Consider the following 19,738-nt stretch of genomic DNA (forward strand, 5'->3'; position numbering starts at 1 on the left):
TCTCAGCGGTGGTGTGTTTGTTTGAAAACACCTGCGTACCCCGCGGTCACTGTTCCCACACTTTAATCTACATGACCGCCCCGGCGCGGAATCCAGTCAGTGTGTATTGTGATATAAAACGAGGCAACCATCTACTAGCGGCACCATTTCCGTAAACTCAGCCAGGTGCTGGGAGTTGTAGTCGTTGTTTGTACTTGCAATAAGTAGTTTCACGCCTGCGACCCTGCGTTGAATACGGTGTATTGCAACGTACTGCACAGGAGGACACTTCTAAGTGTTTGTCCTTCAAATTAAGAGTTTTCTTCGCTCTGTAGCCCAGCTAAAAATGCAAAGTGGGGAATTTGAGGAATTTTGAAAACATAAGCTACTGCAAAATGTTACTTCTTTAATCATTTCTAGCCAAAAACTAAGACGAAAGAGGAGGAAGGAAAGGACAGTGCAAAAGTTCACAGTGTGAAGAATAGCCTGTTGCTGCAGTGTGCAAGATAGTAATCCCAAAAGATGTGTGTCAGTGTAACTCGCTGAGTCAGGTGGTGTAGACTGAGGAAGGGAGTGAGAGTCAGTGTCAGTGGGGGTCTCTGGCCTTGTTGATGAAGTCAGCTGCAGTCAAGAAGAAAATGTTCTTGTGGTGTGTCCGTTGGGCCTTTTGGTGTCGTCCACGAACTTAATGAGCTTGACGGACTGTTGGCTGGGGGTGCAGCTATTGGTGCACAAGGGGAAGAACAGAAGGGAAAGGATGTAGCCTTGTGGGATATCTGGTGCTGATCGTCCAGGAGTCAGAGACACATTTCCCCAGCTTCACATGCTATTGGCTCTGTCTTTGAGGTGGGAGCACAAGGCGCTCAAACGGCTTAATTACCACAGAGTTCAAGCCGATGGGTCTCTGGTCGTGAAGTCCTGTGGTCCTTGTTTTGTTTTTTGGGACAGGGTTGATGGCGGAGGTCTTGAAGCAGACTGGTACGTGACATGTCTTCAGTGCTTGCTAGAGGTTCTGCCTCTTGGAAAAACATTTGGGTGTTGTTGCAAGACAAGCATGAAAAAAATGTCAGTGTGTAAGCTTCTTTAAGCAATATTAATGATACTGACTCAAATGATTTAGTGTATATGAAAGGATGGCAAAACCACAAAGCCATTTCTGTGTCACTGCTTTTGGATTACCACCAAAACTCTTGTTTAAAGTATAACAGCAAGTTGGTGGGGTGCCAGAGAATATTGGGTTTACATTTTATGAAAAGAACATTCCTCTAAGTAAGGAATTAATCCTTTGTTTTGGCATTAACACTGAAACTCAGAGGCTGCAGGTACTGGTATCGAAAAATAACTAATACCCAGCCCTACCCAACACATTAAAGAGCCCCTCCATGCATATATTAAGGCATATGTAAAAACTGCCTAATGTGTGTCTGACATGGTTTTTGCATAAAAAACAAAGTATAATCACACATTAAAATCCTTAAAATGGCACCTATCCCTTCTCTCTTTTGAAAAACTCCAGAATATGTAAATATTTTTCATATCACAAGTTCAACTGCCAGACACAAGATGTCTCCTACTTCACTGTAAAGTCCAAAACTTTAATGATCCTCATGGGGAAACTGCTGTTGCAACAGAGAACATGATGCAGACAAGAAAAAGGACAACCACAGAGCATGACTGCAATATGAATAAAGATATATAACAATAACTAAAAGAGAGAAACGGCTTGAAGAGTACAACATAAAGCTAAGAGCCCTGTAGCTACGTGGTTAAGGACCACGTTGTGTCCCTGTTGTTTGGTTACAATGTGCTGTGTTTTGCTGTGTGTCACAACTTTTATCATCTCACCTTGACAGTCCAGTGAGTCACCACTGAGCACCCCCACATGCACACGAAGACTTGCACACAAAGTTTGCTGATACATGCAGACCTAGGTGATCTGAGCTTGTGGGATTTCTCAGAATTACTTTGAAATCAGAAATAGGGTTGTGAAATTTTGGACACTTCGCATGAAGAAGCGGTTCTCATTTTGTTTGACCACAAGCCCTGAATAGAGCATTTTTAAGCAGTATATAATAGTTTATAGCAATGTATCTGACGTAAGGGCATTTTTATGTGTGAATGTGTTTATTATGTTTTTTAATTACTATAATCTCCTCTTTAGAGGAATCTGCAACAATTTAAACAGATAGTGAATGATTGACAATATCATGTAACATAGCTGTAATAAGTTAAAATGTTTATGAATATGATGGAGTATTGTTTATTGTATTTATGTCTAAGTATCCATATATGTGTTTTTACTGTTTTATCAAGTAGGAAATAAATTATTTATAAAAACTTTGTCAAACTACTATTTCCCAGATCAAGAATTAACCTTCAAGCTCAGCATGTGCCCATGAGTTTAGAGTTTACAGTTTCAAAATCCTACAACACACCTTCCACATGTATCTAATTATATACCATTAAATACAATTACAGCTAAGTTTATACTGCGTAGTCATTTACTGTTTAAAACCCCTTAAACACTTGAAATGTCCTCATATTAGTTTACAACTATATAAATTGTGTTGTGTGTATTATGAACAATTTAGTAAGTTTGTGTACACTTTTTCTAAATGCTAAAAAACTTTTAATGCAGTGGTGTAAGTAGAAACAAACATGGGTAAAGTTGCAGAAAAGTGTCTTAAAATATTCAGGATGAATTACGGAGTTATAGAGTTAGGGTCATGTTCACAGGCTTAAATCTGAGCATGAGATTCTTCACTGAAGACAGACCACATGGAGCACACAGTGTTCATCACTGGACCCTCTGTAACCTAAACATGGAAGCTGCATCAAGTTCCTGGCAAACACAGACTCCAGGGAGTTTCAAATTACATAGTTTTTAAATGATTTTTAGTTTGTGTGTGTGTGTGTCAGAGAGAGAGACACTGTTGGTCTGTGTTTGCTGCCGCTTACGAAAGGGTCACACAAAGGTAACCATGGATACACCCTCTTCCTATTGCACAACAACAGATAACTTCCTGTCGAATGAGCCTCAGCTGTACTTTTGATTTTTGCGACATTTAACTTTTCAACAGAGGAGACGGTGAGTCAGACTTTGGTGGGCTCATTCATAAATAATAGACACTGTCTTGTGATCGAGATTTGACATTTTCATTCACAATTTATTGTGACAGCTTAAACACAGAGTTTGGGTCATGTGGATTTAAAATCGGCTGGTTCAATTGTTGTGTAAATTTGAGTGCCTCTTTGCCCTGAAAACCTTTTGAAAACACTGATTCTTTCGCTGTCTCCAGACCTCCAGGCGCCCCAGAAGCTCCAGTCATTGCATGTTTGTGGGTTTTGGTCATTTTATTAACTGTAATCTTGTTTAACCTGCATTAACTGATTTTTTTTTTGGCCCTATGCGAAGAGTGGAAACAAGTTGTAAACACAGCATTGAAAATAGTATTATCTTCACAAGGTAACAAACAGTTGCTTATTTAGACAAACAGCAGCTCTGTTAAACAACTCCTGGGGAAAATATCTGTCTCTTTAGCTGCTAAATGCTGCACTATGCTCAAGTTGCTAACTTTGACAGCTGTTTGGTGCTGTGCAGGGAGTGCACACTACACTGGTATTCAGTGCTTTTGCTGCTGCATCTGTAAACAGTGCTGATGGGAGCAGCGAGAACTAAAACAGTAAAGCAGTGGGCCGTAAAATCAAAACAGTGTCATCAAAGATGCCAAAACGTTCTGCAGAGCTGAGGAAACCTCCAGAGTTGGGTGAAAACCCCATGCATTTGTCACTATGATGGACACATTTCACATTACATCCATTACTAACACAAAAATACTGTGTTTTGCAGAGTGGCAATTCTAATTTTGGTTTATATTGTGTTCACATAGAGCATATTCATAAAGCCATGTTCAATCAAAATGAGCAAAAAATAAATAATGCGCAGAAACTTTAGGGCCTGGTAGTATTGCCCCAGCATACAGCATGAGTACTGGCTGACACATGCACAGATGGTAGATGTTGTGGGTCCAGTAGGGGTCCTCTCACTGTAACAGTTATTATATAGTTCTACATTTTGGAATCACTACTTAAACTTATACATATGTGAAGCATATGAATACCTTCCTGTAGTCCTCCACCCAGCTGTATATTGTTACTGTATATTGTTAGTAATATGTTGTTAATTATCATTTGAAGATTTCCAGCAGACTCTTGACATGAAAATATCATATCATGTGATCATTTTACAAAACTTCTGTTGTCCAAATGACTGATTAGAAGCCCAGTAAGGATTTCTGGCACAACTCTGCCTACTTCCGAGATGCACAGAGAAGGTAAATAGTCCAAATAGGTGAAAACTCCTGCAACACTTGCAGCAACTTCATTAAGAATGACTATTATAAGAACAATAAAGTTGTTCTATAAACAAGAAATCTTGCTGGAGTTTTGACCTCTTCAGTCCAAATGATTCTGCGCAAACTGAATTTAAAAGACTTTCTGTTGTAGAAATGTGAAGAGTTTTGTCAGATTATTACAATCAATTTGACTGTTTTACACATGATCTTGCAGAGATTTGTAATATTGTTATATTAATAGATATCACAACAGACATTCATATTAATGTCTTCATACTCATTTCATCGATCAATGCATGTGTTCTTGCTCACACAGTTCTTACTTGTCATTTAAATGGCAATTATTTCTAGTGACTGTATGCTGCGTTGAACGAGATGACTGTGTGCATTATTTAACCTCAGATTTCTGTTAATGAAAACAGGCAATTTTAGCCGTGCACCTCCATCTCATTTCATGTCTTATCTTGTAACTACCATGTTTGCCTCACGTAATTATTTTCACAGACTCTGCATGGGAAGGTTTACTGCACTACATGAGTGAGGCACTCACACATCAAGCGAAACAGCGCTAGTCTGCAAACGAACAGTTAGACAGGGGAGTGTTTGCATGCAGGGGTATTTCCAGGAAACCGCATCAACTTACCAATCTGACTGCTGTACGGGCTGGAGGATGGTGATGAGAAAGCCCACGCACAACCCTAAAGCCCCACACTTGTTAAATGTCACCTCTGCCCTGCCATGTATAATTATTACCAATTCCCCACCTGTCACTGCCACATCTCCCCTCACTCCAAACTCCCCCCTCCCACTGCATGATCAACTCCTCCTGAGCAGGCTGTGTTATTCTATGTGAGGGTGGGGGTTCCCGTTTATTTTTTAAAAGCATGACACCCTAACGTAAGCCTGGAAAGAACTGAACTGTGACCAAAAAAAAAAGCACCTAAGAAAAAACCTCATCATTTGAACTTTTTTTGTATGGAAATGTGTAACAATGAGAAAAGAAATAAGAACAACGGAGGCGGAGAGAAGAAAAAGAGAAAACGAGCTAACCCAGTTAAACATAGGAAAATGGTGCACTCTGCAACATCTAAACCAGGCCTCAGTGATCAGTTATCTGATGACTTTTGCAGCACCCACTGCACTTCCTACACTGGAGATGGATTTGGTGCCAATAGTGAGCAGATGCTTTTCAGCAGAAAACTGAATTAGGCAACACACGGTGTAGAGGAGAGAGATGTTGTAATAAGAGTGCAATGTTGAAATCTCAAAGAGCACGCACAAGCATACTGTATGTGCAAGTGTTTGTAGGGTAGCACACATGGTTATGTTGCGTACACATATTCTATGATAGCGCACACACACATTTTTTTCTCTCCCTCCTAACCAGCCATGCACACACACACATACACACACACACAAACCAGTGAGGCAAGAACCACATTAGACAGATTTCAGATTTCTTAATAAAAATAATTCATTTCAGGACGACATATAAATAATTATTGAATCACACAATACAGATATCTTGATATGAATAAATACTTAACAAATAAAACCAGGCTTTTTTTCATACAATACCCTATTGTCGAAAGGTCACACAAAGAAACTTCCACACAGTTTGCATGTTTTGTTACACCTTCTGCTCTTAAGCGGATGCTCTTCCTACTGTTGGAATGTCCCTAAGCAAGTCGGAGTACCATTCTTAAATGCCTCAGCAGCTTAGACAAGTCATGTGCAACTTATGTGATCTCCTCCCAGTCGAACTCAGTCAATGCCCCGAAAGCGTTTTAAGGGGCCCTGATGAGCTGACCACTAATTGGCCTTTAATTGATTAAGGTTTGTCTAGAGGTGATTAAAGCACACAGAGATCTACGTACAGGCCGTCAACACGTGGGCTGGCCCGACAGCTTTAGATACAGTTGAATGAAAAGGCAGACCAAGAGCCTGTTTGTCTATGCTGTTCTAACTGGAGCCACAGATGGACATCTGCCGACAGCGGTGGAGTTCTTCAGCAGAAGTAGGAGGGGAAAAACTGTTCCTGTTTCATTTGATAAATGTTTTCTGCTTGAGCTTATCTCTGTAGCCGAATATTTCTTTGTATTTGGGTAAAATAGATACTTGCAAAAAGACAGCGGCCATGTGGGGATTTTCAACATGAGAGAGCTTGATAAGCTCTCGCCTGTGGTTGCACACAATCTGAGATGCCTATCTGTGGCTAGTTAGCTTAGAATCATCCAGGCTGGCCATTTTTAAGGAGGTAACAACAACTGTTTGGCGATTGATGGCACATGTTTTTTTTTTTTTTTTTTTTTTTTTTGGCAGAAACAAAACCAAATGTATCAAAATACATTAAAAAATCCCAAAACAAAAAAAAATAAAAATAAACAGGAATGTCAGTTTTGCGTATTCCAGACGCACACATGTGTGCGTTTTGTGTGTGTGTCTGTGTGTCTGTGTGTGTGTGTGTGTGTGTTGGAGATGAGGCATCGGGTTGGAAGGTCCTACAATATGGACCAAGATCCATATTCACAAAAGCATTTTATAGGTGGGAGCACTGATCCAGGATCACTGATCAGGCCCCTCTGGTCCATAAAATTTCAATCACTACTTAAAGGCAAAACTTATCGAGGATCAGCCCCAATACTGTGCTGTTGTAGCAGCAGCACAAAACACATTCAGATAAACAAGATTAGCCAAAGCAGGCAATGGGATTGCTCTCTGAAGTTTTGAATTGTCGCCTTGGCACATCCAGTGGGGTGGAGCAGAGAGGAATGCATTTCTCTACGGGGTTGTTTACCTACACATCACCTCAGGCTGGGGTGGGGCGCATACAATCTCACAGAGCTGTGTTTGCATGTGCATGTGTGTGCATATGTGTGTATGTGGTGGGAAGGCGGATAATCATCCAGACTTTGCTCGTCATTATGTTCTCAGCTCTCTCTATAGTTGGCAATCCCCTTCTGACAGGACTGGAGCTACGACATTTGTGTGTGCATGATGTGCAGGTCTGTGTTATGCATTTCTAGGTGCTTCAGTGGTCAGTAAACAGGAAAACAACGTCCAAGGCAACAGATCTGTTTTTGGAGGAGAAGAGGGGAAATAAGAGGAAGGACAGGAGGAGTAGAAAGAGAATGAGTCCTGTCTCTTCTGTCTTCTCTGCCTTCTGTCCGCTGACACCGCCAGCATGTTGGCTACAATGGAGAGGCTTGTATTTCTGTACATGTAGCACCAAAACTAGCAGGGGCCTGCCCTGTCTGTCTTGCACTGTTGAGACACATGGTCTGGTCTTACTTTCCATATGCAGCAATTCATAACGTTAACTTCATATAACAGATTATTAACAATGCTAAGTTTAATTTGCCTCAGAATATGAACTAACACTGCTATTGATTGACTAATGAAAGAAATTAATTCTTTATAATAATTTTACAATATTGATTGCATGAGCCTTTCTTGGTAAGTCTATTTTAGGAGGACACACAAGTGTTTTTGGAGAACTAAGCTAAAAAATGGTGGATAGCATTTATTTATTTTGGCCCAGTTTGGCTCACTTCTGCTAACAACTTCCACAGATTTGTTGCTGGGCTTCCCCAACTACTGCGTCCCTCACTCTGCAGAGCAAATGCTAGACAGACAGGCAGACAGATACACAGATGGGTTAAGACAGACAGACAGACAGACAGATTGGGGGGGTGGGGGTATAAATCCTTGGCTGTGGTCTAGAAAGCAATGTCAGATGCTTCTTGTTATGTCAACATACAATCATTTTGTCCGGCACGGTTCACTGCGTACCTCTAAATACATATTGTACACAAGAGTTAAGTCAGTTGCTCTGACATGTAGCCAAACCTCTCAACGTGTAAGTGCACAGGGCACATCAGATGATAATAATTGCACAAAGAGGTATTCTGGAGGCCATGTCTACTGCGAACACACACACATACACACATGCGCGCACACACACATACACGCACACTCACACACACACACACACTCACCACCCGCCCCACAACCACCCCCACATACACACACTCTCTCTTCACATTCTACGTGGGGGGTTTGATTTTTAGGCCATAAGGTTACTAGTTAGTCACTAGCTAGTTAGTTAGTTGGTTAGTTAGTATCAGAGGTGCATTGACTGGCATGGGGCGCCCACAGCAGGGCAGCGGCTCTAGCGTGCTAGCGATGTCTCGTCATCGTCGTTGCGTGCGTGGGTGCGTATGTGGTCAGCCGCGGTAAATCTGTTTGAAGTGGTCACACTCATTGCAGTAGCCCTGTTTCTCTTGGTTGGCGTAGTGGTCGCAGCCCTGCGTCCGGCACCGCTGCTTGGACTTTTCCTTGGGCGCCTGCGCCCGCCTGCCCGCCTCTCTGCCCTGGCCGCGCGTGTGGCACTCTGGGCAGAGGTCTGTGCAACCTGGGGACACATTACTGCAGCCACTCCGCCGGCACTGGGTCTGGGTCTGGGTCTGGGATTGCTGCGAAGATCTGGGTTTGACTGCTCGGTCACGCTTTTTGTACACAGGGAAGAGAGGGGGAGCAAAGAGAAAAAGGTCAATGGGCAACTGAAAGGCAACTGTGGACCAGCAGGATATTGCAAGAAGAAGATGGGTGGTGAGAATCACAGAAAAAGAGAGACAAAGGAAGGACAAGACACAGCCGACAGATGGCACAGGTGAAAGGAGAAGGAGTTCAGAACGGATGGCAGACACTTACCATGACCAGAGGAGGGGAGTGTGGTGTGCGATGTGCCACTTGGTTGAGCCGTGCACTTTGCTCTTTGACGTAGCACTTGTCACAGTAGCCCTCCAGCATTGCCTTGCCAACCGCACCACACCCAGGCCCACGACACCGCGAGGCGTTCTGGAAGCCTGCCTCCAAACCGTGCCGGCTCTGGACCGGTGCAGGGGGAGGGGTCAGGTCTGGAATAGTCAGTTTAAATATAAGTTGATATAATATAATCGTATATATAATAGCAATGTCTCATATAATATGACATTTGAGTGAAAAAAAGAAAGTAGACACTTATTTCTTCCATGCAAAACAAACTGAGAAAGACTTTTGTTTAAAAAGCCTTGATAAGACATTTTCTACTTCTGAAAATCTGTAACATGATAGAAGTGTTCAGTTTCAGGACTTACGGTGGTTGGTTTGATAGTCTACGTAGCAAATAGTGCAGAAACCCAACTTCTCTGGCGTCCCAAAGAACTGGCAGCCAGATCTTTTACAAGGGCGGGCCAGAGGGGCTTGCCAGGCTGAGGTGTGCCCTGGAGTTAGGGTGAGGCACGGCCGCTCAGCGTCCCTGGCCTGACTCCAAGCCGAAGACGATGCCTCAGTCCTGGGGTTGTTCTGCTGTGGCTCTCCCCTCTCTGGAGCCTGCTGTCTCTGCATGCAGGGAGGACACAGGCCATTGAATATCCTGAACGCCTCCTGTCTGCACATGCTGCAGCGCTCTGTCTCTGTCTCGCAGCCCCCCCACTGGGTCCAGCCGGAGCCCTGGGCCGGGTGGGGGACTATAGGCCCCCCATTGGGACCTGGGAGTCCTGTAGCAGCTGTTCCAGCTCCAGGGGGTCCGTGGTTCTGCCTGGAGTTGAAGCAGCGCTCGCAAAGTCCATCATGCTCCACGCTAAGGGTGAAGAGGCAGCCTGGTGTCTTGCACTTCATGGCATGAGTCTCACTGTACAGGCTGAGGCTAGGAGCGGTGGGTGGCGCTGAACGGGGGCTGGATAACACCACACCTCTCCCAGATGAGGAGGATGGGGGGCTGCTGCTTCGGGCTCCCCTGGAGCTCACCTCAGTCTCTGATCCCCCTATCACACCTACCCCACCTTGTACCCCTCCTCCCTTGGTCTGCACCACCCCTTCTATCCTCGCTCCTCCACCTGTAGTGGCCTGTCGCTTCTCAAAGCATTCATGGCAATGAGGCTGCGTGTCTACGGAGACATAAAAGGTGCATCGTGGTGTGGCACAGCGGATCTCGATGAGAGAGAGCTGGGAGACGGAGAAGGGCGGTGGGCGCTGAGGCTGGGCGGCCCATGCCTGCTCCTTGTCCTCCTGCCAGCGCTGGTACTCATGGTTGACAAGTTGCAGGTAGTCCTCCATCAGGTTCATGTCTTCAGGGAGGTTGCCCTCATCCAGCCTGGAGACAGAGAGAATGTGTTTTTTTACTTCATTGAATTTTTTGTAGCTAATATAGCTAATATAGCTGCTGTCATCACTGTGCTGATGACAGTATTACAAAATCTGTAATCATCTATCTAAAATAAATCTCCTAATTCCTGAGTTGCAACATGCAAAACTGCATTTAACACCATGGCCAAGATCTACATCTGGAAACCAATCTCTGTCATTTTGTCCATTATCATCTGTAGGTACCGTGCAGCATTGATGATCCGTGTGGCGTCGTAGCCCAGGCCTATGACAGGAATCTCTATCAGTAGCAGGTAGTCTTTGAGAAGCCTCTCTTTCTGCTGCTGTTCTTTCTCCATCAGGAAGTGAACCTTCAGCTCCTCAAAGCCCCCTCGTCCTGGGTTGATCAGCGGCACGGCTCGGATCTCTGTGGAATTCAAAGACATTGCATCTGAATAAAAACATGAGCAACTTCATATCAGGCCTTTGTCGTCTCAGCTACACAACACCTGTTTCCTACCTGGACCACTGTCTTTGATGGTGATGAGGGGTGCAAAGTGCTGGGAGTCATAGCCGAGCACTATCGGGTACTTGTAGCACTCAGTGGGCGGCCAGTGTAGCGGTAGATAAATCCCACCCACATTCAGAGGAGAGATAGAGGAGCCAGATTTCATACTCCTGACCACCTGGTCTGTTGAAGGAACAGCAATTAAAGAGATTTATAAAAAGAACTGTCTAAAAATATGAATATCTTTTTAGAACATGACTTATTGTTAACATGTTCCTGAATGAAATCAAACTTTTCAGCTTCTGGAGGGAGGTAACTAATTTGGGGATTTGACGTGTTGACACAAGGGCAGTGAGTCTTCGATGACTAACAGGGAGCAATAAACATACTTTGAGATGATAAAAAGGGAGTACCTGCGATGACAATGATGGGTCTGCGGAGAATGTTGGAGAGGACGAAGATGTGAATGTCCTCCAGAGAGTCAAACTGGAGCCCGTTGCTACTGGAGACCGGAGACGCCATCTTCACAATCTTTTCCCACTCCTCCTCCCAGTTCTGGGGCAGCACAAACACAAAGAGTTAGGATATAAACCTATATATAAACTGCACATTTGGGTTGAAGCTGCATAAAACCATCCCATAAAATAACTTGTAGGTAGGAAAATAAGTAGAAGGATATGTGCATATGCTCTGGCTTGAGGCTATTCCATTAAAACAAAATATATTAATGTGCAGGTTGCACATAGGTTGTATTTTTTTTTTAGCTCAGACGTCTCCCATCTAACAACAATCTTTAATGCAAAGTAATGGAAAAGGCTTTTGACATGGACGCAGTCTGATCTTCATACCATGGTGGTGTATCGCAGTCCGGTCTGGGTGAACTCCTGGGACTGGAGCAGCTCTGCCTGGAAGCGAGCTCGAAAGACGCCAGTGTCCGTCTCTTTCAAAACACCATGGAGGGCTTTCCGAAGCACCAGGTCTGTGTCCTGAACGCCCAGCATGTACTGAGAGGCCGCGTGGAGCAAACAGTTCCCATCTCCTACAGACACACACAGGAGAGGCAGAGAATAAGATATTCATACCAAGGGTAGCTGGTTTTGTAAACAGGACAGAAACTTCTAGAACTGCGCAGGGGAACACACACATGCAAATAATACAGCACACCAACAGACAATTGCAGTGTGCACACACTGAAGCGTAACAAAAGTCTGGGGATTTCCAGGCCATCGGGCCGGTTGTCACACTATCTGGTGTCTAGACTATTATATGACCCTCACATGTCTGAAAGTATGCACACATTACAGACAAAGCTCAGCTTTTACACAGCTGGCCTGAGAAAATGGGCCTTAAATGTACCTGAAATCAATTTTTTGAAAAATTAAATGCCACTCGCTTACTTCTCTAATCTGTCCGGAAACACTCAAAAAATATGCTCTCTTGTTTCATTTCAAGGAAACTACTTCCTCTATGTTCTATTAACCATCCAGAGAGATAAAATTGGCTTCTCAAAAGGCTTTTTTGTGTGTGTGCGTGTGAGCTTGAGCAACTAAAAACCTTGGAATTTTATTTGGTCTCCTATAGCAGCGCTGGGTCTTTTTCTCATTGTGAAACAGGAGAGCCCATGTTTGTCAATGTGTGTAGCAATGAAAAACCCTGTTGCCACACTAAACACAGGAATTTCCCTGCGCTAACTTCTGCCTTTTGTGCGTGTGTGTGTTCCCCTTCTATGATCCCAACTCATCAGTGCTACTCAGCTGGTCCTGGACTTTCCACAGGGGTGTGGCTTGGACAGGATGGAATGTTATCTTTTTAACTACTGCTATCAACACCCGATGAAGGCTGTGATTAATGAGCGCTGAGATAACATGTGCACTCACATGTACTGTAATGTGTGTACTCTGTCTGCCTTTATGATCCGCTTACCTGGCGATAGTTCACACACTCACCTGAACCTCTCTGTATAAAACTGCTGCATTAAAAATTAAACTTTCAGACCAAGACAATCCATATCCAAAAGCTGTGCACATCACAAGAGCAAACCTCTGCACAGGAAACATCATTTAAAACACAGCTATGAAAAGGTTAGCCTGAAATGAGTTTAGCCTGGGGTAAGTGTCGTGCCACAGGCCAAACTGTGATCAGATTTCTCAAAATAGCATCATCAGTGGTGCGAGATGACAGTAATGTGAGATACAGTTGTTTTCATTCAACTGAAGGAACAATCCCAGTGTACTCTGAGAAAAAGAAGCATCCACTTCTATTTCAGACGAGCTAGCTGTTGTTGCATTTCGATGCTCTTGCATCACTCTCAACAAAAACATAAAATGCACAACTCTCTAGTGAGAAAAGGCATCCTCAACAGAGATGCATACACAGGCATACAAGAATAGGCACAAACGCACAAACATGCATGTATAATCAGTTCCTCTTGTGCACAAAAACACACAGACTTTTGACCCTGAATCGAGCTGCCTGCCGACTAAAGATGAAAGACGGTCTGCTGGTCCCATCTGTCTAAATATAGACACTTCCTCTGTGACAAGCTGAGACACTTCCTGAAAACACACCAGTGTAGGACCAGTCTTAATCCTCATCTGGTTGCCATGCAGGTGACACTTACCACAAGTTTGCAATGCTGTGCTTTCCAGTGGCTCTAGGTTTGTGCCACACATCATCCACTCTCCCACTCTTTGTCCGCAAGCCAACAAAACACGTCCTGGCCATGACTATCTTTGATACTTCACCGCTGTATGTTTTAATCAAATAATACGGCTATCACATTAAAAGACAAACCTGAAATCTGCACTTATGTGTGTGTGTGTCCTCCCTGCTACTACAGTATGTGGAGTCAGTGTACTGCAGCCAAACAAATCCTGCCTGTTGGGGACACATGACAGACATGGGATGCTGTTTGGGAAAAACCCCCGGATGCGTCCGAGACATTCAGGACAGAAGACGCAGTGAATTTCAATAACATGTTTCTTGGCTGGGTGGAAACGTTGCACAAAACAGGACAATGGTTATCTTGACTGCCGGGGAGTGGACATCAGTTCTGTTTCTTCCAGTCTGGGAATGAAGTTGGGTTTTGGGAAGATTGAAATTCGTTCAGCGGTTTTAAATCTTTAGTAACATCACAGAGATGGCGACCTGAGGAAAAGACTTCGGGCTAATGGGTGAATTTATTTCCCAGACAGTGTGGAGACTGATCTTATAACAGTGTTAGGACTTCGAGAAGCTTGATTAATGTGACCTGCTCTGACTGGACGCTCATTGACGGACTTTTGCTCTCTCACGTTCGCTCTCTGTATGTGTGTCTGCTGAGCTCCAGTGACTCAGCAGCAGTCAGTCAGCCCTGTGTGTGTGTGTGTGTGTGCGTGCGTGTGTGCACGTTGTCCGTCCTCTGCTCAAAGTCACGTCTGGGTCCTTCAGAGTTAGACGCTCCGGCTCTAAATTCTGTCTCATCTTTATGACATCATCTTCGCAAGACAGGAAATTCCAGGCAGGTTGCCGTCAGCAGAAGCCAGACGAGCTTGTCATCCATTCAGGGGTCTTTCTGAAGAGGAACCATGTGCTAATGAGCGTTCCAGTAACTACTTTAGTCATTACCAACTTCACAATCACCATGGGGCCCTCACAAAGAGTTTCAGTACTTATGAAAAATGAGTTCAGCACACAAAGAATCCAGCAAGTTCCTCATCCATCCGGTAAATGTACAAAGTCAATTCTGAGATGAGTCCGACGTAGGAATTTTTTCTCTGTTGAGTGTTAATTGCTTCCTATGAGAAAGAAAAACACTATTTCCGCTGGAAACTCACATGTTTAAGACAAACTTGCAGCCCATCTTGATTTCCGCTTCCTCCTTCTGTTGTGAATGCCATGGCTGATGTTTCCCTTCAAAGCTTGTTTTTTCCCCTCGTGTAAAAATAGAGTCTGATGTACACACCAGATGTGCCGATGTTATTACAATATAGACTGAAAAAAGGCCAGCAGAGACAGTGAGACAGTTGGATTTGGTCACTCTGGATTTAACAAGGGCTGGTGAGCTGTGACACATCTGACTGTCACTAAGACGGTGCCATAAACCTAAGTCAGTCATTTGGGCAGGCAGGTGGGGAACTTAAAATCATCTGAGATGTTTTAAGAGCCATTGACATTCACACTACTTACACACACACACACCTACACAGAAACAGAGGGGACATACCCCTCAGGTTGTAAATGAAACACTGTGGAAATAGTCGGGTCTGAAACATCACCGACAGTAAATAACGGTACTGCATGTGACGGCAGAGAAATTCCCAGTGCAGAGCTATGATCAGAAGTAATCGGGCCCGTGTCTGAATGTTTGCCTACTCTGGGATGTTCCCGTGTTACGACATCCACGTAACAGAAAACATGACTTTGCAACGGGCTGACTGAACTCAAACGCTTCGGCTCGGCACAGTAAAACCAAGGGGGCTGCTAAATGAGTGGATGTGAAAGTGTCAACCGGGTCCCTCCATTGTTGTCACTTACAGTAACCCTGCTTGTGAGTAATGCCATCTCAGAATTTACATATCAAGTAGGCCTGACTCATATGCACCTCCTCGATCATAGAAAATGAAACAAAAGCAAAACACATCCTCCGCCCTGAGCAATGGAGATCGCTACAGTTCCTGAAATCAAGGAACAAAAGCTTGACATCAGCTCTGTGACCCATCTGTTGAATCGCTCCTGTCGTTGAACTTCAGGTTAAATGCCACCAGAACCTTGTACTCCAACAGCATTCACTCATATTGATCCAGAAATACACACACGCACTACTAAACCACAAATGTATGTGATAAAACATCCCAAAATCTCACTAAAGTGCTCCAAACTTCATGCTTCATCCTCAAGTAATAAAGTCAAAGAAAGACGATCTACTGGAGACTCAATTCCTAAATATCAGCAAAATCCCTCTTACCATTGGTACGTAAGGGCACCATCTTCTTCACCTCCCGACACCAGTTCAGCTTCTTCTCCTGCTCCAATGAGGCCTGCATGGCGCGGTCCAGGATGGCAGCCTGCACCACCTCCCTGAAGGCCTGCGGGAAGTGGTTCATGGCGATCATCTCCAGCGTGTAACGGTGCATGCCGCGCAGGTGGTGCATCAGGCCGCCGCTGGCAGCCGGCTTCACCACGTCGTTGGGCACTCGCTGACGGATCTTCACCGCCTTCAGCAGGTTGGAGACAAACAGGAATTTGGGGAGGAAGTTCTGACCCTGCGACATGGCGGATGTGTGGCCAGGTGGATGGAAGGAGGGGAGGAAGAGGAACAAGGAGAAGGAAAGGAGGAGGAGGAGGAGGAGGAGGCACCAACCACCGCTGTCCGAACAACGTGGAAACTGGATGGAGAGAAGGGGAGTGGTTATGTTATTTCACAGCAGCGTACAGTAGAAAATAACAGTATAGACTGGTGGGAAATTTTCAGTGGAGATTCCCCGTCCTTATTAATTGAGACTCAAGACACAACTTAGTTTACAGTTTGTTCGGGAAACCACCCAACACACAGGATCAACGCACTGCGAAAGCTGTCTGGTGCTTTTTCACTGGAGATTCTGGTGGGCCAAATAGAATAAAGCACACAAAGAGCCCTTTGTTTTCTTGTTTGTTCTTTTAATTCTCCATTTTCGTCTTGACGGTTTCCGAGTTTCCCCAAACAGGACGGCCCTGTGTACCACTGAGCTCAAAGCCCTCCAACAATAAACTGGTGTTTTCCAGGCTTGAACTGAAGGCCACCCAGGGCTTCCCAGGCTGCTGGGAAGGTCACACCGACTGCCCAGAGGCCTCCTCCCTCGCCGACACCTTTTTCTGGTGGTCGGCCTGCATCAGGTCCTTAAACACGCTTAAAGGTAAAATCGTTGGAGAATTTTCAATACCTGTGCCAGTATCATGCTGAAATTTCAGACAGCAAAACATCACTGTTCTCATTAAATCACTGTCTGATGTTGCCTTAACATGAGTTGCTGCAAAGGAATTTCAGAAAGTCAGCAAAATGCAACCTGAAGTTAGCAAACTGGGTTAGGAAATTTCAGTTTGAAGGATGAATAAGCAAAGCTAAGAATATGGACAAACATCTGGGGCTAACGTTAGCTGCTGGACAGTTTTTGACACTCATCTCTATGTTCTGCTTGGAACTTAAAACCTGTCAGAAGTCAGGCTGGAGAGTGGTGTGCCACTCTCCAGCCTTAAAAGGACCATTTCACCCAACATGAAGGGGGGTGTCAGCGCACACTGACTTCACAGGAAGTAGAAAGTGGCGGTCAGCGAGCAGGCCTGGAGTTCCTGCTGACTTTTTAACTCCCGACAACATCCTCTGTTGCACGCGACGACAACACCTGAGCACTTCGCGCGCAATGCCCCCCGTGCATTTACTACCCAAACAGCAGCAGGTGCAACAACAGGCTAGGGCGTGCTAAAGGGCTAGTCACTCACACGAGGGACCAGACAACAGGCACCTGGGTGTCAGTGGGCATGTTGACACGACTCATTAGTCGCTGTTTGGTGTGCTGGCACCGCTGGCAGACTTTCGGGCAGACAGACAGCGGCACAGCGGTGGACGCTGCGGTTTAGGATGACTGGCTACACAAAAACACAATAACAGGAGACTTTGCTGACGTTTAAGGCTTACGTAATTCCAATGACAACTACCTTTGAAACAATGTAGCCCTCAATCGCGTCTCGCGCCGCGGGTGTCGATACAGTGTAGCGCGCGGCGATGCTACGTTCGGCTGTTTAAATGCCCTGCCATCCGCTTGAGGGTGACGTCTTTGTAAACAATGGCTGTCAAAGCCACTGTCGTGAGCAGGCTTCAAGCTTCCTCCATGTCCCCAGAAACACGACCATACATTACTCAAGGCCCGAACGTGACGTGCCCGCCAGGTCTCACCCCCGCTCGGTGAGAAATGTTGCCCACATGGGGAGGCACAGGGAGGGAGGACGGCTGTCTTACCTGTGTAATATGTCGGGGTAATAACAAAGCCCTCCCGGATGCTCAGGCTAGTCCTCTCTCAGCCACTTCACTCAGCCTCACCGCAGCGGTCCTCGGCGCCATTCAACCTTCTCTTTCCTTCAGTATCAGATCTATTTTGGAGCCCTCGCAGCCTGCGAAGCCTTTCAAAAGAGTACACACGTCCGCTACAGATAGTTTTTAAAAAAAGGAAAAATCCCAAGTCAAGGGGATTTCCACACGGGGACTTTCCGTCCACCCATTTTCCTTTCTCTCTCTCTCTCTCTCTCTCTCTCTCTCTCTCTCTCTCTCTCTCTCTCTCCTCACACACACACACACGCACACACAACATGCGCACTTACAGCTCACCGCCGCCAGGGGGCTCTCCATCTGTCTGACTCAATACTGAAAAGCATATCCCACCTACTGTGCACAAAGGAGCGTCACTGAGGGAGACAGACAGGTCGCGTCATACTCTATTTCATGAGACAACCTTAGAAATAAATCATTATCCTGCGATGAGTCCGGCATCGGCAAATGAGTCAAGAGAGCGAAAGAAAAACTCATCACTTGGTGATAAATAGACTTTGTGCCGCTGACTGAATGTATGCATGTGTGCATTTACTTGTGTATGAGTGGAATGATGATGTGATACAGTTTTGACTGTTAGGAAATTATGTCAGTGGCTATAAAGAAGACTGTGGTGCTCAGAGGGATTTCATGTCGTGCTCAAGGACTCTTGAGAAGCAGGTGTGCTGGATGCACGGGTGCAAGATCAATTCAAACAACGCTTCTCCCTCTCTCTTTTCTTTTAATAGTTTGTTAGGAAGGCAATTATGTTATCTGTTGCCTCGTGCAAGTGCAAGTGCACAGCCCACACGGACTTAAAAGACACCAAAAAAATACACTTGTCAGACAAGAACAAAGCTTTACAAATCAAATCTGCCACAACAAAGAAAGAGTGGCTCTTTAATAATCATATGATGAGCAATAAAACATGAAAAAGAGTGTGTCTTTAAATTACATGGCAGAAAAGGCTTTTCTCCTATAGCTAATGACGATGCACCTCAGTGCAACTGTGCACACAGAAATCTTTGTTGTTTTAGTTGTTTTTCACAAATTTAGTTAAGTCCCAAACATCAGCTGATGTGGGAAACATCCTTCCTCATGTCTGTGGCTGTCAGAGACGCAGAAACACTGAAACTCCGTCGTACCTTTGTGCATCTGTGGGTTCTGGTGGTTAACAAGTTCTACCATCGGTGACTGAGCCAGCAGCGGGTGGAAAAGTGCACCAACTGTTGTGGTCTACCAGTGCAGACGCTACGACAGCAGAGCCATCACAACTCTGTGTGTTTGTTCCAACTGTCACATTTGACTTGCTGGCGAGGGACAAAAAGGCGTGATGCATTTAGATGGACTGAATGGACGAATACTTATTGTCTTTGTGTGTTTGGATGTCACACCCTCTAATTGATTGTAAATGTTTGCTTTTGTTATTGTACTCCTTTTGAATATCGTATTTATCTCTTTTATCTATTTCCTCTATTTTATTCCAGTTGAACATCGTTTTATTTCCTATATTTTTTCTCATTTACTTGATAGCATGTTATTATTCTGTATTTAACTGTTTTATTGTCTGCTGTTTGTTTTGTTTCTCGACACCATTGTAAATGAGGATACCTCCTCAGAGGTCTTTTGAGGTGAAGTAAAGGTTGAATGAAACGTGTGTGTGTGTGAGAGAGAGAGACAGACAAATATTGTGTCATTGTAGATTTTTGTATTCCATGTTTGCATCCATGG

At 44.7% G+C, this 19,738-nt stretch overlaps 1 protein-coding gene across 1 annotated transcript; it reads right to left on the reverse strand.

The window, feature by feature from the left end:
• Positions 1 to 5,778: 5,778 nt before the first annotated feature.
• tnfaip3 (tumor necrosis factor, alpha-induced protein 3) lies at positions 5,779 to 18,208 on the reverse strand. Its single transcript, XM_041947483.1, has 9 exons — positions 17,942 to 18,208; positions 15,914 to 16,334; positions 11,817 to 12,007; positions 11,382 to 11,523; positions 10,981 to 11,151; positions 10,707 to 10,887; positions 9,473 to 10,470; positions 9,048 to 9,253; positions 5,779 to 8,842 (listed from the first exon to the last, which is right to left on the reverse strand). Exons 2-9 carry the CDS (start codon positions 16,218 to 16,220, stop codon positions 8,561 to 8,563), a joined length of 2,478 nt encoding a protein of 825 aa, XP_041803417.1. The 5' UTR covers positions 16,221 to 16,334; positions 17,942 to 18,208; the 3' UTR covers positions 5,779 to 8,560.
• Between the last annotated feature and the right edge of the window lie 1,530 nt (positions 18,209 to 19,738).

Source organism: Chelmon rostratus, chromosome 11 (assembly GCF_017976325.1).
Source record: "Chelmon rostratus isolate fCheRos1 chromosome 11, fCheRos1.pri, whole genome shotgun sequence".
Lineage (NCBI taxonomy): Eukaryota > Metazoa > Chordata > Actinopteri > Chaetodontiformes > Chaetodontidae > Chelmon > Chelmon rostratus.